The 19,004-nt window shown below is 38.3% G+C and overlaps 1 protein-coding gene across 1 annotated transcript in view; it reads left to right on the forward strand.

Annotated features, from left to right (window-relative positions):
- cplx2l (complexin 2, like) overlaps positions 1–16,828 on the forward strand; it is a 29,043-nt gene extending 12,215 nt beyond the window's left edge. The window contains exons 3-4 of the mRNA XM_047364377.1: positions 12,138–12,316; positions 15,317–16,828. Coding sequence (XP_047220333.1) covers positions 12,138–12,316; positions 15,317–15,508 — 371 coding nt within the window. The 3' untranslated portion in view covers positions 15,509–16,828. The remainder of the gene's footprint in view (positions 1–12,137; positions 12,317–15,316) is intronic.
- Positions 16,829–19,004: the final 2,176 nt, after the last annotated feature.

Raw genomic sequence — 19,004 nt, forward strand, 5'->3', positions numbered from 1 at the left:
AAAGCTCAGTCAATCGCCATGTCTAGGAGAGAGAAAGGGTTAAACACTAAAAGACAGGGCCATGTGGATCATCTGCAGAAGGTGAGCATTAAGTTGTTGCCAACAGAAGCTTGGACAATGCCCCTCTCCAGAAAGGTGTCACAGTTAGACACAGAGTCAGGCCAGGTGTAGCTTCTAGGAAGAGAAAAGAGAGAACATAAAGTTAAAAACTGAAATAACAGCAAATAATGCAAAATTGGAGAGTAGTGTGAGAATGTAGCAAAGAGGGTGAAAGTGGTCATTATGTCCTCCAGCAGCCTAAGCCTATAGCTGCATAACTACAGAGATTCAGTTTATTTATTTATATAGCGCTTATTTACAATAATGTCGTCTCAAGGAACCCCGCGGCGTGGGCCCGCCGGGGAATCCAAACCAAACCACCGAGTGCCAGAGCCCGTGGCACGTGGCCACCCCAGAACGGGCCACGTGTAGGGGAACTAAGTAAAATAATAAACTGATAAAGTTTGTCCATCTAGAGCCCACTGATGGCCATTGTTATACTAAAAACCACAAGGATTGGGATACCTCTCCCTGTCAGACTGATTATAACCATTGGAAAAGAGAAGGGGTCATACAGGTAGCAGAAATGGAGGGTGTGTTTGCACCTCAACCATAACTGAGCCGGTTTAGGCTAAACCTGACTCCCCCTTACTCCGTCCAACAGGGAGGGAGGAAGTCTCCCTCCCTGATAACCTAAGCCACACTAACTATAAGCTTTATCAAAAAGGAAAGTTTTAAGTCTAGCCTTAAAAGTAGACAGGGTGTCTGTCTCACCGTCCAAAACCGGGAGCTGGTTCCACAGGAGAGGAGCCTGATAACTAAAGGATCTGTCTCCCATTCTACTTCGAGAGACTCTAGGAACCACCAGTAAACCTGCAGTCTGAGAACGAAGTGCTCTGTTAGGAACATATGGAACAATCAGATCTCCGATGTATGATGGAGCTAGATCATTAAGGGCTTTATATGAGAGGAGGAGAATTTTAAATTCTATTCTGGATTTAACAGGGGGCCAATGAAGGGAAGCTACAGTAGGAGAAATATGATCTCTCTTTTTAATTTTCATCAGAACTCTTGCTGCAGCATTTTGAATCAGCTGAAGGCTTTTAACTGCATTTTGTGGACATCCTGATAGAAAAGAATTACAATAGTCCAGCCTTGAAGTAACAAATGCATGGGCTAGTTTTTCAGCGTCACTCCTGGATAGGATATTTCTAATTTTGGCAATGTTCCGGAGATGAAAGAAGGAAATCCTAGAAACCTGTTTAATATGGGATTTAAATGACATGTTTTTTACTTTATTACCGGAGGTCAATTTAATGCCATCCAGGTTAAGTGATTGACTAAGTAGTTTCTTTTTTAAAGACTCCGGTCCAAAGACAACCACTCCTGTCTTGTCTGAATTTAGAAGCAAAACATTTAAAGTCATCCAAGTTTTTATATCTTCAAGACATGCCTGTAGTCTATCTAACTGGTCGGGCTCATCAGGATTTATGAATAAGTAAAGCTGAGTGTCATCAGCGTAACAGTTCAAATTTATTCTATGCTGCCTGATAATGTGACCTATTGGAGGCATATATATACAGGAGTTAGACAATGAAACTGAAACACCTGTCATTTTAGTGTGGGAGGCTTCATGGCTAAATTGGACCAGCCTGGTAGCCAGTCTTCATTGATTGCACATTGCACCAGTAAGAGCACAGTGTGAAGGTTCAATTAGCAGGGTAAGGGCACAGTTTTGCTCAAAATATTGAAATGCACACAACATTATGGGTGACATACCAGAGTTCAAAAGAGGACAAATTGTTGGTGCACGTCTTGCTGGCGCATCTGTGACCAAGACAGCAAGTCTTTGTGATGTATCAAGAGCCACGGTATCCAGGGTAATGTCAGCATACCACCAAGAAGGACGAACCACATCCAACAGGATTAACTGTGGACGCAAGAGCAAGCTGTCTGAAAGGGATGTTCGGGTGCTAACCTGGATTGTATCCAAAAAACATAAAACCACGGCTGCCCAAATCACGGCAGAATTAAATGTGCACCTCAACTCTCCTGTTTCCACCAGAACTGTCCGTCGGGAGCTCCACAGGGTCAATATACACGGCCGGGCTGCTATAGCCAAACCTTTGGTCACTCATGCCAATGCCAAACGTCGGTTTCAATGGGGCAAGGAGCGCAAATCTTGGGCTGTGGACAATGTGAAACATGTATTGTTCTCTGATGAGTCCACCTTTACTGTTTTCGCCACATGCGGGAGAGTTACGGTGTGGAGATGTATATGTCATTCCCAAGACGAATTGATGCTGTATTGGTCGCAAAAGGAGGCCCCACACCATACTAATAAATTATGATGGTCTAAAACCAGGTGTTTCAGTTTCATTGTCCAACCCCTGTATATATATTAAAGAGAATTGGCCCAAGTACTGAACCCTGTGGTACTCCACAATTAACCCTGGAGTTTAAAGATGATTTATCATTTACACGAACAAACTGGAATCTGTCAGACAAATAAGATTTAAACCAGTCTAGCGCTGTTCCTCTGATCCCTACAGCATATTCCAGCCTTTCTAAGAGAATATTATGGTCGTCTGTATCAAATGCAGCACTGAGATCTAAGAGGACAAGTACAGAGACAAGTCCATTATCTGAGGCCGTAAGAATATCATTAGTGACTTTCAGCAGAGCTGTTTCAGTGCTATGATGAGCTCTGAAGCCTGACTGAAACTCTTCAAACAGGTCATTGCTGAGTAAATGTTCACACATTTGATTAGCAACTATTTTCTCAAGAATTTTAGATAAGAACGGAAGATTGGATATAGGTCTGTAATTTTGGAGTTTAAACGAAAATTCAACATGGAAGACCCACCACCCTGTCTCGTCCAATCACTCCTCACTGGCTGCTCCAATCAACGGCAGGTCCACACTCGTCCTCGGCCAATCATCTCCCATGGCATCACTTTTAAAGACCTTCTGCATGGAAGACACCGCTCTTCTGCTGAGCTTCGACCCTCCTCCACCCCTTCTCCACCATAGGCTCCCAACTCCTTCCATACCAAGGCCTACACCACCACCAGGATCGGATCCCAGTGGGGGAAAGACGTACCTAATCATAATCATAAGATGTTTATTCAAACTCATTTTCATCCTCAGCGTTCACGTCTCCCTCAGGGGTCCGAGCGCCAAAGTAATAATCTTTCATTAATAATCTCTTTAACCATATTCTTGTTATTTCTCCATTATGTGAGTCTATCCAGGTTGAAATAGTCCTGACAAGTCTAAAAATCAAAGAAAAAAAGCTAAAAATGACGATACTATTTAAAAAAAAATACACTCTAAGACTGGCTGTGTTAAAACACCCAGCACTGCCTCATATATTGTGTAGCTGGATTTGTAGGATTGATTTGACAATGCAGGTGTGGGTCATGGGTTTGATTTTCAACCCAACAAATTAAGGACATCAGTTAAGGGGACTGATGTCCATGTTACGCAATAATCGAGTGGGTTGAAAGAAGTACACCATAACCTGGAATATTAGGCATGTAATATTTATGTTAAAATTAAAGATTTTCCTTTTAGTTTGAATCTGCATTAAAATCATGTGTGGAATAAATAAAGATACCAACTTAATAAAAAGAAGATTTTTTTTGACAACTCTTCATAATAGCACATCAGGTTGACTTTATTACTAGTGCTTTGGTCAAAGTCCTAATGTTGAACATTACTAGCACTAGCTTGCACTAACTAGTTGTTTGCTCAAGTGAACAAACTTGTTCTCAAATGCAAACTAGTCAATAACCCAACTCCCCAACAGTGACATTATTATTAGCATTTTATTTTTTCAGAGGTTCAATGTACTCTAATAAGGTTGTTGGAGAACAAAATGATCTCTGAGAATCTATAAAGAGAAGTCACAATTTTTGACCCAATGTTTGGTTACAACCAACCAACCAAGCAGCATAGACCCAGCATTTGGGTTAAAGAAAATAACAAAGCATTATTTTAATCTGCAAGTAACCTGCAGAGTAATTTGCTCCTTTCACATTCAAACCCTTAAAACTGGCACTGGATTTAATGTGTGTAGCTGTCTTACATTCAGCTGTTAATGACATGACAGTTCTCAGAGCAGAACCCCACCATTTTATAAACTCTGCACAGTTTAGGCTGATTCTAACTTAAGGGGGAGGTGAAGGCAAATCTGTGCCAACAATAAAAACACAAAGATTGGTTTGAAGAATGAGCAATGCATTGCCAAAAAACACAATGAAACAATAAAAAAGATTAAGAAAACAAAGCCATGTGTACAAATAAATTTGTCCTCACAGATATCATCTTCACTCACGCTGCTATCTTCATGCAGAGACGTTTTCATGTTTATGCCTATAATAATTTACTGAAACCTTACTGTTTAGCAGCTTTGGGGAAACTTTTAGGGCTGACATAAAGGACCTGTAGACTCCTGTCTACTTAAATAACCTGTAATAAATTATGCTGCAAATAAAAGAAAACATCAGAAAAATAGGTTGTTCAAATGAATATGTCAGACACAACAGAATGAAATATATTTATGAATACAGTAGCTGTGTTCAAAACCATTAAATCCACATCAAGAATAAAGTTTTACAGAGCAGAGAAATTGACAGATTTTTCTTCCTAGAAAGAAGTTGCACAATAGAGCATAATTCAGTAAATTTTGTGCTTACAAAAAGTGCCGTGCAAACAGACAAGCCGTTCAGTTGTGCTTAATGTAGAACAAAGCTATTTTCAATAACAGCCCTGCTTGTTATTCTGCTCCTGGTGGAAATTAAAATAAATTCAAAGCATAAAAATGTTAAGGAGAATCAGTGCTATCGCTATTCTTTGTTACTACATTTCCACACCTACACCACACATTTCTGTCGGAATTTATAAGCTTGGACCTGGTCCTGGTCGGTCCAACCAGGCGATGGATTTAAAGAGCCTTCCTCTGAGAACACCGAGCAGGAAAGAGCATAATTAGGCCACTGTTTATCTGATGCTGTTAAAAGTTCAAGCACTGGGAAAGTTAGCTAAGGTTAGTGATCTATCCTACTTTTCCTGAAGGCTTTGGATTTAACAAAGCCTTAGCAAAGAGGCAATTTGGCAGAGAGGATTTAAAGAAATGACACATTTTGTCTCGCTGTTTCGTTTAAGTATCATTGAAATGGATCGTGGTACAATTAGGCTAAAATAGTTATCAGGATACTTGAGTTTAGCCAATAATGATGACTTATTTTAGGGATTTGCATGGGGTATTTCCATGTATGTCCAGTACCGTATTCATAGAACTGGCAACCAGAGAGGTTTATACTAGAGGCTGAAATTAAATGTTTTCCTATTAAAACCTTTGTTAGTTATTTTCTTTTCTTTTGTTTTTTGGCAACGAAGTTCATATGTAGAGCAACTCATTTAAATACATTACATTCTTTATATATTTCATGCAAATGTCCATGTACAATATTTGAACTCTCTATTTTAAAAGGACATACCCGGCGTCTCTAATAAATAGCTAAAAAGCAGTAATCAGGTTCGAACAGAGACAATCTTAACCATCTGAATTTAAACATTTTTTTAACCTACACTGAATTTGTTAGGCTTATTTTAAAAAACAGATAATAAAGATGTGCTGATGTGCACATTCAGGGTTAAAAACATATTTTCTGCTTTCAGTATGAAAGATAAGGCCTTTCTGGAGAATATCAGTGAACACAGGATATTAATTTCAGTTTCAAAGATTGTGTTCATTTAAATATGTACAAAAAATGAGCACACATGTTTTCCTATAAATACATTTTGATGCAACCTCAACCCACTTCAGTTTATATAGTAGCTCTCTAATGCAGAGTAAATGTGTATATAAGCTGTCAGGAGGCACACTTTAACAGGTTTAGGAGCACATATGGAATATGTAAATACAACCAGAGACTGACATTAACATCAAATACTTTATATTCAGTTTATACAGCTACTGTACATATTCCTCTTCATGAGCATTTATTTACACAATGTGTCGATTTAAACACACAACAAACCCTATATGATCTCATGCATATACTAGAAATCAGAAATGAAACAAACAATTTATGTCCACATGTACTTTATCAGTATATTGCCTTCTCTCCATTTGCATCTTTCTCTCTGCAAAAGTGATGTAAGGACACATTTAACATTTTGCTGTTGGTCTATAAACAACTAAATGGTGTGAGGCCAAATAAAATTTCTGAACCATAAGCTTAAGTTTGAACCATATAGGTCTCTCGGGCCATCAGAGGTCTGCTTACTTGGTGTTCCCAGGACCAGGACTAAAAACTGCTGGGCAGAATTTAGTTCCTATGCTCCTCAGTTCTGGAACAAACTCCATGAAAACTTGATATACAGGTCCTTCTCAAAATATTAGCATATTGTGATAAAGTTCATTATTTTCCATAATGTCATGATGAAAATTTAACATTCATATATTTTAGATTCATTGCACACTAACTGAAATATTTCAGGTCTTTTATTGTCTTAATACGGATGATTGTGGCATACAGCTCATGAAAACCCAAAATTCCTATCTCACAAAATTAGCATATTTCATCCGACCAATAAAAGAAAAGTGTTTTTAATACAAACAGCGTCAACCTTCAAATAATCATGTACAGTTATGCACTCAATACTTGGTCGGGAATCCTTTTGCAGAAATGACTGCTTCAATGCGGCGTGGCATGGAGGCAATCAGCCTGTGGCACTGCTGAGGTCTTATGGAGGCCCAGGATGCTTCGATAGCGGCCTTTAGCTCATCCAGAGTGTTGGGTCTTGAGTCTCTCAACGTTCTCTTCACAATATCCCACAGATTCTCTATGGGGTTCAGGTCAGGAGAGTTGGCAGGCCAATTGAGCACAGTGATACCATGGTCAGTAAACCATTTACCAGTGGTTTTGGCACTGTGAGCAGGTGCCAGGTCGTGCTGAAAAATGAAATCTTCATCTCCATAAAGCTTTTCAGCAGATGGAAGCATGAAGTGCTCCAAAATCTCCTGATAGCTAGCTGCATTGACCCTGCCCTTGATAAAACACAGTGGACCAACACCAGCAGCTGACACGGCACCCCAGACCATCACTGACTGTGGGTACTTGACACTGGACTTCTGGCATTTTGGCATTTCCTTCTCCCCAGTCTTCCTCCAGACTCTGGCACCTTGATTTCCGAATGACATGCAGAATTTGCTTTCATCCGAAAAAAGTACTTTGGACCACTGAGCAACAGTCCAGTGCTGCTTCTCTGTAGCCCAGGTCTGGGGAATGTGGCACCTGTAGCCCATTTCCTGCACACGCCTGTGCACGGTGGCTCTGGATGTTTCTACTCCAGACTCAGTCCACTGCTTCCGCAGGTCCCCCAAGGTCTGGAATCGGCCCTTCTCCACAATCTTCCTCAGGGTCCGGTCACCTCTTCTCGTTGTGCAGCGTTTTCTGCCACACTTTTTCCTTCCCACAGACTTCCCACTGAGGTGCCTTGATACAGCACTCTGGGAACAGCCTATTCGTTCAGAAATTTCTTTCTGTGTCTTACCCTCTTGCTTGAGGGTGTCAATAGTGGCCTTCTGGACAGCAGTCAGGTCGGCAGTCTTACCCATGATTGGGGTTTTGAGTGATGAACCAGGCTGGGAGTTTTAAAGGCCTCAGGAATCTTTTGCAGGTGTTTAGAGTTAAGTCGTTGATTCAGATGATTAGGTTCATAGCTCGTTTAGAGACCTTTTTAATGATATGCTAATTTTGTGAGATAGGAATTTTGGGTTTTCATGAGCTGTATGCCAAAATCATCCGTATTAAGACAATAAAAGACCTGAAATATTTCAGTTAGTGTGCAATGAATCTAAAATACATGAATGTTAAATTTTCATCATGACATTATGGAAAATAATGAACTTTATCACAATATGCTAATTTTTTGAGAAGGACCTGTAGTCTTCTGCTGTAAAATTTTAAAGTGTTGAAGCAAACAGAAGGATGCCCCTCTGAATGTTCACTCTTGTCTTAAGTAGTACTGAAACAATTAATCGGATTAATTGTGATTAATTGATTATATAAATAATTATCAACTAATATAGTAATCGAAATATCATTAACTGGAGTATACGGACTCTAAAACATGCCATTTGCTCAAAGAACAACCCAATCAGAGCAGTAATTAAGCTATAATTTCACACGAAATGTATACATTTTGCATTTAAGATGAAAACCTTTGTCTGTAAATATGCTCTATCCAGAACTCCACAAGTGTCATAACTTCAGCTTCACCTGCTTCAAATTCTGTAAAAAATCTCCAATTAGGCAGCTTTTGCTATCCGATTGTTAATTGAATAATCAAAAAAATAATCGACAGATTAATCAATTATCAAAATAATTGTTAGCTGCAGCCCTGGTCTTAAGTTTATTCCATGGGTTTTCTGCAGGATTTAGTTCTGGGAACTAATATTGCGACGGAAGGATGTTGATTTTATGTCTGATGAACCATTTCTGTGATCATGTGGTCATATGCTTTTTATTATTAACCCTTTGAAAGATCCAATGATGACAGACTTTCAGTTTTTTAACCGAGTCCACCCAAATGTTACTTAAAATATCCATGCATGCCAGAAAGTTTATGATGCCATCCAGTCTAACGATGTCCTCATAGCCTTTGGAAGAGGAACAGGCCCAAAGCATCACAGATACTCCAATATAATTAGTATCCTTTGTTTCGTGATGAACCCACCTGGAGTGTTTGTTACCAAAATCTAAACCTTAGCACAAGGTTTCAGTTAAAATCTCAGAAGAGTCTAGCAAACACCACAAACTTACATTTGTGATGGTAAGACACAAAACTATGTTATCTGACATCACTCCCAAACAACTGGTTGTAAATGCCTAATGGTTGGTATAAGGTGTCATCCTTTGCTGCAGCTCTCAAACAATGAGCTTTGATTTTTTTTTACCTTAATGACTATCCTCCTCACTGTGCATAGTTGCAATATAATTTTGGGTCCTTGTCCAGCCTAGTGGGCAGTGGTCAAAAGAAGTTAGCCTCTGTGTCACATCATATTTATACCCCAGGCAAACAAAGTCTTCAGGAACTTCTAAAAATGCTGATTACCTTAATTATTAATATATTTTAAAAGTTGTCACATTTATTTTAAATGGATTCTTAAGGGTAGCAGAAAGTGTGCCACTGGTGATTTTGTTTAAAACAATTTAGGTATTTAGTCATTTTAATCTTTGGTATTGTTTTTTGGAGTGAAATCCAAAGCTGTCCATGTTTCTTCCTCCATAGGCAATATTTTTCAAGTTAGTCTGATTTATGGAAAAATCAATCCCTTTCCTTCCTGCTGCAAGCTTTTCTGAGGGTCAGAAACGATCTACAGCTTCAGTAAAAAGGAGGAAGTCGAATTCAGCAGCACTCACAATTTTCAAAGTGGCACTTTTATACAGAATTAAGCCAAGGCATTTAAAACTGAGCTTATTGTATAGTACTGCTGTTCTGTAGAGAGAATGAAAACCATTTTTACATTGTTCTCCATTTGTTGGTAGTAGAGGAATTTCATTCTCTTTTAGAGAAGGTTTTCTATTTCAGCCATGAAAAGAAATTTGTGAGAGTTCTTTGAAGGTCGGCCATTAGTAGTTTTTTTGATTTATTAGATTTAGTGGTAGCCCTCAAATGATTTGCATCTCTCTCCTCCATTAGGCTGAAGTTTGATTTTATTATGCTTATGAGTCAAACTCCAACAGTACTGGAGGCTGCTGCAGACTTCTAGATGGTTTACTTTTTCTCCTCAGATGGCTCTTTCCCTCCTCTTCTCTCCATCTCTTTCTAGTCATGCTTCTCTCCCTGTGTTGTTTTCTTCCTCAGCATTTTTCTGAGCTGTCACTTTCTCCCCCATTCTCTGTGTGGCTGCTCATAAACTGAAGGGTAATCCTCCTAACTGGAACAGCTCAGCTAATTGGACGATAAAGCCTCAAAGAGATAGTCTGCTTTCCGATTTTGTTTTCCAAAATTAGTCTGTTGGTAACATAACATGTACTGAAATTATCTTGTTCCTTTTTCCCTTCTTCTGTTCTTTTGTCTACTCTGGTCTTCAGCTAAATTATCTTACCGCTGGCATTTCTGTTCATTATGTCTAAAAGATGCTTAGAGACAGATTTGCCTATTTTATTTTGTTTTTGCACTGTATTCAGCACATTTTGGGTGCAATCATCTATACAGACTATTTGATGGTTAGTTCAAACTATTATCCATTTGTCCTGGGTGATTAAAGTGATATATTTATTGAAATGAGGGGACATCTATTTCAAATCATAGTGTAGAGGAATGGGAAACAGCATTAGATCTTTCTTTATTTGTAGCAAGACATTAAACGTTTTAAGCATCAAATTTCTATGAAGCATTTAGCTCCAGGCAGCTTTAAGATTTCAAGAGATCCCTCTAGAAAATGAGCGTTTTTAAACTCAGTGCTACTGAAGTTAAGATATTTGAGAAAAGAGTGAGAAAAAAAATCACGCTCTTCACTTTATATTGGTGATGCATAATGGGATTTTGCTGCAAAATGTTAATCCATACTGATTAAATGTCACCATAAAAAGACAAGTGTGCCAAAAAAATTGTTTTGCTGCATTTGTTACATAAAAATCTCAGCATTTTGGGATTAGTCTCATAGTTTTAACCTTTTCAGTTCAGTTTGCCCTGGAGAAAACAGGCTGCAGTAGGATAGCCTTTTCATAAAGCTTCGTAACTTTATCAGCCTATATGTTCTTAAAGTACGTGACCAAAAACCTAAAACTTCAAATGAATAATTAACAATTACCTGCAATGATTAAACAAAATGCAAACAAATTAATCAAAGCAGGTAATTCACACATTTAATTTCTTCTAATTTAGTTTTTAAATCTGTAGTATTTTGAGACAACTTATGTTCTCTTTTTCCATCTTTAACCATTAGAATAAATAATAAACCTGCATGCAATTCCTGCAGCCCTCTAAGTGACCAATCTTTTCAGTTGGAAACCCAGACACTTTTCCCCCTAGCAACACTGTCCAGTTCATTCTTGGGGACAGAACAGGGCCCAATGAGTCTATCCAGCTCTCACTCCATCCTACCATCACTCGAGAGCAATAGACCAAGATATTTGAACATGTACGCTTGAGGCAAAGACTGACCCCAACCTAGAGGGAAGATTCCACCTTTTTAAGAACCACGATCTCAAACTTGGAGGAGGTGGCTCTTGTCCCAGCTACTTAATGCTCAGCTGTGAACGAAAATGGCAACATAAAAACAATGATAAGACCACAAGGTTCCCAAAGCAGAGGCTCTTGTCTACATGGCTGTGCCGTGTAACAATGTCCATGAAGACCTCAAAAATAAGGTGCAGCGCCAGTGGAGTCCGAAGCTCAATGAGAAGAAGCTCAATGTTATGCAAAGTAAACAGACTCTCTTGCTTTGGGTATTCAATAAATTTCTAGCCCACAAAGGCAACCTAGATATCCCTTATTCCAGCAGGACCCCCCAAAATTACTTCAATTGATGGGTCGTAAGCCTTCTCCAGATCCACAAAATACATGTGGCCTGTTCAACCAATCTCCCATGACATCCTCATCAATTCTGCAAGAATTAAAAAAGATTCTTGCAGTATTCTGTTAAAAATATCTACTTCAGGAGAAAGCACAGCTCCAGGATCTGAAGGTCAACTACCAGCAAAACAATCTGGTTTGCCATTCATCAAGATCAACAAATCACTATTAGTCTATCCCCTCCCCTGAGACTGATTTGCAGTGAGATAACTTAACAGAAGCCAAAGCCCTGGACAACAGATGGTCCTAAAGTTCCTTATGTGTTTGTTATTGGTTTACAGCTTGTTTAAACATCATGACTTTTATAAAATATTTTTGTGCAGTCTGTTCTGTCAAAGCCAGCAGGTTGTCTGTCCCATCATATGCCTGACATCATGTGTACTTTCACTTTATCTGACAGTCTTATTTGAATTTTTTATCATCTTATTCTCAGAGACCAGCTAAAACCGTCACCATACCTGATGTCTTTCTTCTTGCGCTGCTGTCTTTGTCTCTCTCAGGAGGCCCCCCTGATGTTGGCAAGATGCTGGGTGGCGAGGAGAAGGAGGAGGACCCCGATGCAGCAAAGAAAGAGGAGGAGAGACAGGAGGCGCTGAAGCAGCAGGAGGATGAGAGGAAGGCCAAATATGCCAAGATGGAGGCTGAGAGGGAACAGATGAGGCAAGGCATCAGAGATAAGGTACAATTTTGAACCCGTCTGCTACTTAATTGTATCAAGCCATTAACCAACAGCAAAGAACAACAGTCAGCCTCTTATCATTTGAAAAAACAAAGAATGCATTTTAGAATAATTTCCCAGAGAAGTTTCTCATTAAAAAGCTAGCTAATTGCAGAGAAAGTACAAAGAAAAACATAACCAAAAACACTGGATTGAAAATCTCCTTACAAACAATCCAAAAAGTGTGAATAATGTGATAATTTTGTCATTTACATTACTTTTTAAGTCTTCACATTTTAACCTGCATCACTGAGGTTCTCTATTTTTAGTGTTTTTTTCTTCTTTGTGCCTTTGCGCTATTTTTAAATTAGTGTTTGAAATACATCAGATCAGAAAGCTGAGCAGAAAAAGAGAGACACGGAAGGCTGATTAAAAGGACTGGGATTTCAGATAGAGAGGTGGTGTGGAAATGCTAAAACCAAAGGATGATGCTATTTTTCCAACTAACAAAGATTCTATGGATTACAGCAGGATATCTCCAGAAAAAGTCTCTAACCGAATCAACACTAGCTTTTTTAATATCTTAAGGTCTGGTTTTTAGTTCAGCTCAACTTAATCTCAATCCATATTTAGCCTTTTTTTTTTCCTTCACACAACTTTGAATAAAATACTTCAGTGGCTGCAGTGTGACCATGCTACTGCAGAGACAGGAGAAAAAAATAGTTTCACACTTTTAAGCCACATATGTGGTATTTTATGAAAAAGGGCAATTGGAAAATAATGACTGAATATAATGAAAGCAGCTATTTTCTCAGCAGCTTGTGTTGTTTTGAAAAATGTGTTTCACAATTTATGTAGCTAAAATTCAAACATTTTAGACACTAAGATGTCATGTTGCTACAGGTCGTTTTTTTGTAACAGTATTACAATGTCAAATTTGCTGGAAAACTGTCTTTGGAAAATTATAAAAAAGCAAAAACCTCTTTGAACAAAGGTAAAAGTGTAGGAGTTTACATTCAGCAAGCTAATCGGCAGTCCACAGCAACAGTTAGGGGCTAGATTACACTGTATCCTTTAGGAATACTCTTCCTCAAGTTGTTAGTTATCAGCTGTTTTTGTTAATCCAATAAAAAATTTCTAAGTCAATGCTAATAGATCACGGGTTGCGCCCCCTATGAACAATCTGCACAATGGCCCTTGAAGGGTTACTTTTTAAAACCTAATAACCTAACCTAATAACAGTCATCAGCCCATGTCTATTTAGTAGCTTGTGCATCGTTTTTCTTCCTACTGTTTGCCTTTGAAGCTCTATAGCAGTCCTCAATACAGAACCAGCACTTTTTAATTAAATCAGTTTGTATTTTGTGCCACAGCAGATATGGCGTACCAAATCAGTTTAGGAGTCAACAGTGTTAGCAGTCCTCTATTGCATGAATAATGCCAGCGACACTACAGTGGGTTCTCCATATTGGCTACCAACATATAGCCCAAAGCAAGTTAAAATGGATTTAAATGGCGATGTTACAATTTTTGAAGAATTCACTATCAAAGCTCTTTTCACTCACCCTGAGAGATTAATAAATCCAAACAGACCTGTCAGTTAACTTAAACTGACAAACAAATCTTTACTTGCAAAACTGTTTTGATTAGTTTTTTTGATAGGTACTGAAACAATTTTATCCATCCATCCATCCATTCATTGTCTTCCACTTATCTGGGGTTGGGTCGCAAGGGCAGTAGCCTAAGCAGAGAGACCCAGACTTCCCTCTCCCCAGCCACTTGGGCCAGCTCGTCCAGGGGAATCCCAAGGCGTTCCCAGGCAAGCCGAGAAACATTGTCCCTCCAGCGTGCCCTAGGTCTTCCTCTGGGCCTCCTCCCAGTGGGACGTGCCTAGAACACCTCACCAGGGAGGCGTCCAGGAGGCATCTTAACCAGATGTCCGAGACACCTCAATTGGCTCCTCTCAATGTGGAGAAGCAGTGGCTCTACTCTGAGTCCCTTCCGGCTGACCAAGCTTCTCACCCTATTTATAAGGGAGAGCCCAGACACCCTGCGGAGGAAATTCATTTCGGCCGCTTGTATCCGTGATCTCGTTCTTTCGGTCATGACCCAAAGCTCATGACCATAGATGAGGGTAGGAACATAGATCGACCGGTAAATCGAGTGCTTCGCTTTTTGACTCACCATGACAGACCGGTACAGCGCCCGCATCACTGCTGACGCAGCACCAATCCGTCTATTGATCTCCCACTCCATTTTTCATCCTGGCCGCTCCAGTGAGAGCTGTAGATCACGAGCTAATGAAGCCAATAGGACCACATCATCCGCAAAAAGCAGTGACCAAATCCTACAACCACCAAAACGTCAACACCTTGGCTGCACCTAGAAATTCTGTCCATAAAAGTTATGAACAGAATGAACAAATTTTTTCATATGAAAAGGAGTTTCCTGAATTTGTGGTAACCAATTCTTGCCCGTGCCTTGGGAACAATTCATACCCTTGTTGAAAACCAAGGATTTTAAAGTCATTGTTTATACTCAACTTCCTGCCCAGCATAAGAAAATCAGGTCATGTGACTGCAATAAGTATAATTTATCAGCATAAAGTGTTTGATTGTTTTTTGGTTGGATCAGGTGTTAATCTCTCATATTCTGTAAAAGTCAACTGGCCCAAACAGGTTTCAGAACAATACAATTTTGTGTAAAAATCAATCTACAGTAAGTAATGAACAATGACATAGACTTTCTAAAGATTTTAGCATTTGTAATTATCATCATAGTTCATCCAAAAAACTAATCTAAAACCAAGGCATGATGATGCTATAGGTAAAATACATGGGTATGAAATGGTTTGTTGTATAAAATGGAATAATGTACTGGGCAAAATGGTAATGCATGGGCACAAAATGGAGGTACAAATTGAACATGGGTCCAATTTGGCACATAACTTAATGTGGTTCCTTTGCAAATGCATTTTGTCTTTGCATTCCTCAGCATTTTGGTTCTGTGTTTTAATGTCAGTATGGATTAAAGAAAAAAGAGGAGGTCGAGGCTGAAGCAGCAGCTGCTGCCGAGGAGCCTGCAGCCGGCAGCTTGACTCGACCCAAGAAGGCCGTGCCGTCCGGCTGTGGAGATGAAGAGGAAGAGGAAAGCATCATGGACACAGTGATGAAATACCTGCCAGGCCCTCTGCAAGATATGCTAAAGAAGTAGCTTAGCCTGCTAACTAAAGCTAACATTATCTGGCTGAATTTGCTACATTCACAGGGTTGGCTTGAATCAGGTTTTTATTGTCAACGTAGATTCAACATAGAATTTAGAGGAGTTTTTTGGTGTCAAATCAGTTTTGTAGTAGGGTAACTTCTCAAATGTGAACTAAGTTAGACTAAACTGACTCAACAACCAGGTGAATGTTAGCTAGATTGATGTTAGCATCAGCCATGTTAGATTTTGAAGCTAACAACAAGTGGAGGGCTAAAGTCACATTTGAGATGGTTTATACTCCTAGTCTGAGAGGTTTTGAACTTTATTTTCTCCTCTGCGTTAGCTGCAGCTCGGAAAAGTAACTGTCCACCACCTTCACTCAGTTTGTACATAACAAAATCCCAATGCACACCCACAAGGTGGGCAAACAATCATAGATATCACGTATAAAAGAATATGTCAGTGGCTACTTAAAAAGAAAACTTGATAAGCCATATTTTACGAACAATATAAAGACTAATGTTGTGTGTTCCTAAAATTTCTGTATGTGTGTTCTGTCTGATATTTATGTAAAACGTTTTGCACACAGTGTTCCACATAATATGTAACCTTTTGTCTGTCTTTCAGGCGCACTCCCTCAAAGTTCAACATGTTTACACGTTCATGTCGTGCAGTGTTCAGAAATGTTTCCACTTCCTTGCCCAGTATTATGTCTTGCATGCCATTTGTCTGTACAGTTTGTTGTGTGAATATGTAGTCAAATCCTCCTTATTCCCATCTGTCTCATTACTTATCATGCAAAAAATATCAAGGCAATAACTTAAGTTTGACTCTGTTTCCGTCCACGTTGATATAACCGTTAATAATAATAGTATCAATGCTTTAAAAAAAACTTGATATGTATGTATTCAGGAAACTAATTTTGATTTGCTGGGTGTCTATTTTTGTGTGTCTTTTGTCATTTTGAGGAAGAATGACTGCTGTAGCTGTTTTACACAACAGCTAAAACCTTAAGCTTTCAGCCATAAATCCAGAACTTACAGTATCTATACTACTACAATCAGGATCTATGGGAAGGACTATATGATATTTGAGATAGTTTTTTTGAGCGTATCGAAGAGAACCTAACCTGTTGGAGAGAAGCCACTTTCCTTCAATACACAATCCCTCCTTACTGATTTTGCTTTACAGAAAATAACACACATGTGATTTACAAAGGTTCAGAATTTCTGTTTTGGATGGAGGTTATGCAGAATGACAAGAGCAATAAAGGATTAAATGTATGTTTCTGCCTGAGATTCAATAAAGACTTAAAATCCTGCTCACAGACATGAGAAGTGTGTTATTTTTTGTGATCAGACTTAAAAAATGACAGAAGGAAAACAACCTGCACACTTCCTAGTTTTGTCTGATGCATCTGGATGTTTTCTAGCTTTTTTTTTTATTGGTTTTCTAGATTTGTGCACGCATCAGCACCAGTTAAATATAACTAACACTTAAATCTCAAAAGGCTCTCAATCATAAATTACGAATATTTTTATGAACCATTAGAATGACACAAATGGTAAAATTATTTTTTATACCTTTTACTTGTTTAGTTTTAATTTTTCTTAATTTTCCATAAAATGGAAAGGAATAAATAGGCCACTGCAAAAAAAGGCATGTCTTTAATCAAAAAGAGATTTCTATGCACTACCTTACAAGAAAAATAACACAGGTTTTATAAAACATAATTTTTCTTGTAAGGGTTTAGGTTTAGCCACTGAAGACAAATTTGGTTTTGAAGGATAAGTCCTTGTCTAGAGTTTGCAGGAGGAGTGGGGATTAAAAAATTGCCTGTAAATGATGTCATGCTTACCTTTTCCATTTTATTGAATCAATCAATTCATCCTCTAAATCTGAAGGCGTTGAAACCTGTAAATTTTACTGTTTCATTCAACTTTCTGACCAACAACAATACAAAAAATATTACAAACATTTATTGGAATATATTTGAGAAACATAGCAGATGTGATTGATCTCAAAATATGAAAAGCCTGATCCTAATAGTCTCCTATCTTTCCAAGTGATTAAAAACAGTTGTGCATTTTTGTGACATATTTCAGATTAAACTTAAATCTAAATTTATTTTGAACATTTAAAAAACATACAAAAAGTAAATCTGGGCAAAAGAAAAATGCAAAAGGAAAGGAAAACTAACACATTTAAAGCAAAAATATAAAAAAGTAGCTCTAACTATCTAAGTTTGTAAGATTTATATTTAAGGTACAAATCAATATACAACCCAACTTCACAAAAACCTAAATAATTTCAAATGATCACGTATCAAACTTTAATCATGAGTTCAGCACTTTTTCAAACATGCTTCACATGTTTTTGACAGACTGACATGAATATATATACACCCATGGTAAAAAATACTAAATTCTAAAAAAGCTTTTGTTCCCACTTTTCACTTCAGTGGACTTCATAAAAAGATGACATCTGAGAAGATCTGTCTTGTTCTCAATCAGACTGCAAACTATTATATGGGTCTCAATTACCGAGTTTAATTTTTGAAGTTTAAGGCAGTAGAATTATAACAACTTAAAAAATAAACACTATACTTGTTTGACTGAAGGGAGAACAACTTTTTACAAAAGAGTAGTTTAGTTTTGCAACACTGAAGCGCAAGACTGGATCAGTTACCTAAATACAACAACAACAACTGGAAAAGGGCATCATTCAATGCATAATGTTTGGTAAACATAATTTCATCATGAAAGTCTGGTTTTTAAGCACAATGGTGGAGGAATAATCCTTTGGGATCATATTTGAGGCCTAGCATGTTGCAAACACAAACCCCTCGGTTTACCAATGTATACCAAATGAGAGGCCATCCTTTGGAAGCTTGACACAAACTCTGTAATGCAACAAACCCAAATCCCATTGGCTCAAAAAGAGAAGAATGGCAGTAAATGTTGAAAACATATGCAAGCAAAATTCACTATATTGAAGCAAAACTAAGGAGGATGGGAGAAAAATCCTTTACAAGGTGAGAATGCTATTGGGTCTTACAAGGAATGATCATTTCATATAAAGCAGTGCTAAATCGATTAAAAAATTAAGGGTTTCAATACACACTTAGATGACAACACATACAAGTGCCAAACCATGTGGGGTCTCTGGATGAAAAGCTGTGTTTACTAAAATAAAACCATACCTTACTGCATTCAATCACATTTGAGTAGAATCCCTTTGTTAAAGTGTCTGTCTCAGACATCACAGCAATCTTTGGTGTCTGTATTTTGCACTTTTATTAGTTTACAACTGTGTGGAGCATCTCTGTTCTGTGACCAACGAGATCATGGTAAACTAAGAAGACTTAAGTGAAAGGACGGTGCATTTGCTCCATGTTGCCACCAGGTGTCACTCTGGTCCTAATGTCAGACCACAGCAAACATTTATCCAAATTTAATGGACATGCAACGAGAAAACAAAATTTCAAACTTTATTAAACTCATGA

This window comes from Girardinichthys multiradiatus, chromosome 5 (assembly GCF_021462225.1).
Source record: "Girardinichthys multiradiatus isolate DD_20200921_A chromosome 5, DD_fGirMul_XY1, whole genome shotgun sequence".
Lineage (NCBI taxonomy): Eukaryota > Metazoa > Chordata > Actinopteri > Cyprinodontiformes > Goodeidae > Girardinichthys > Girardinichthys multiradiatus.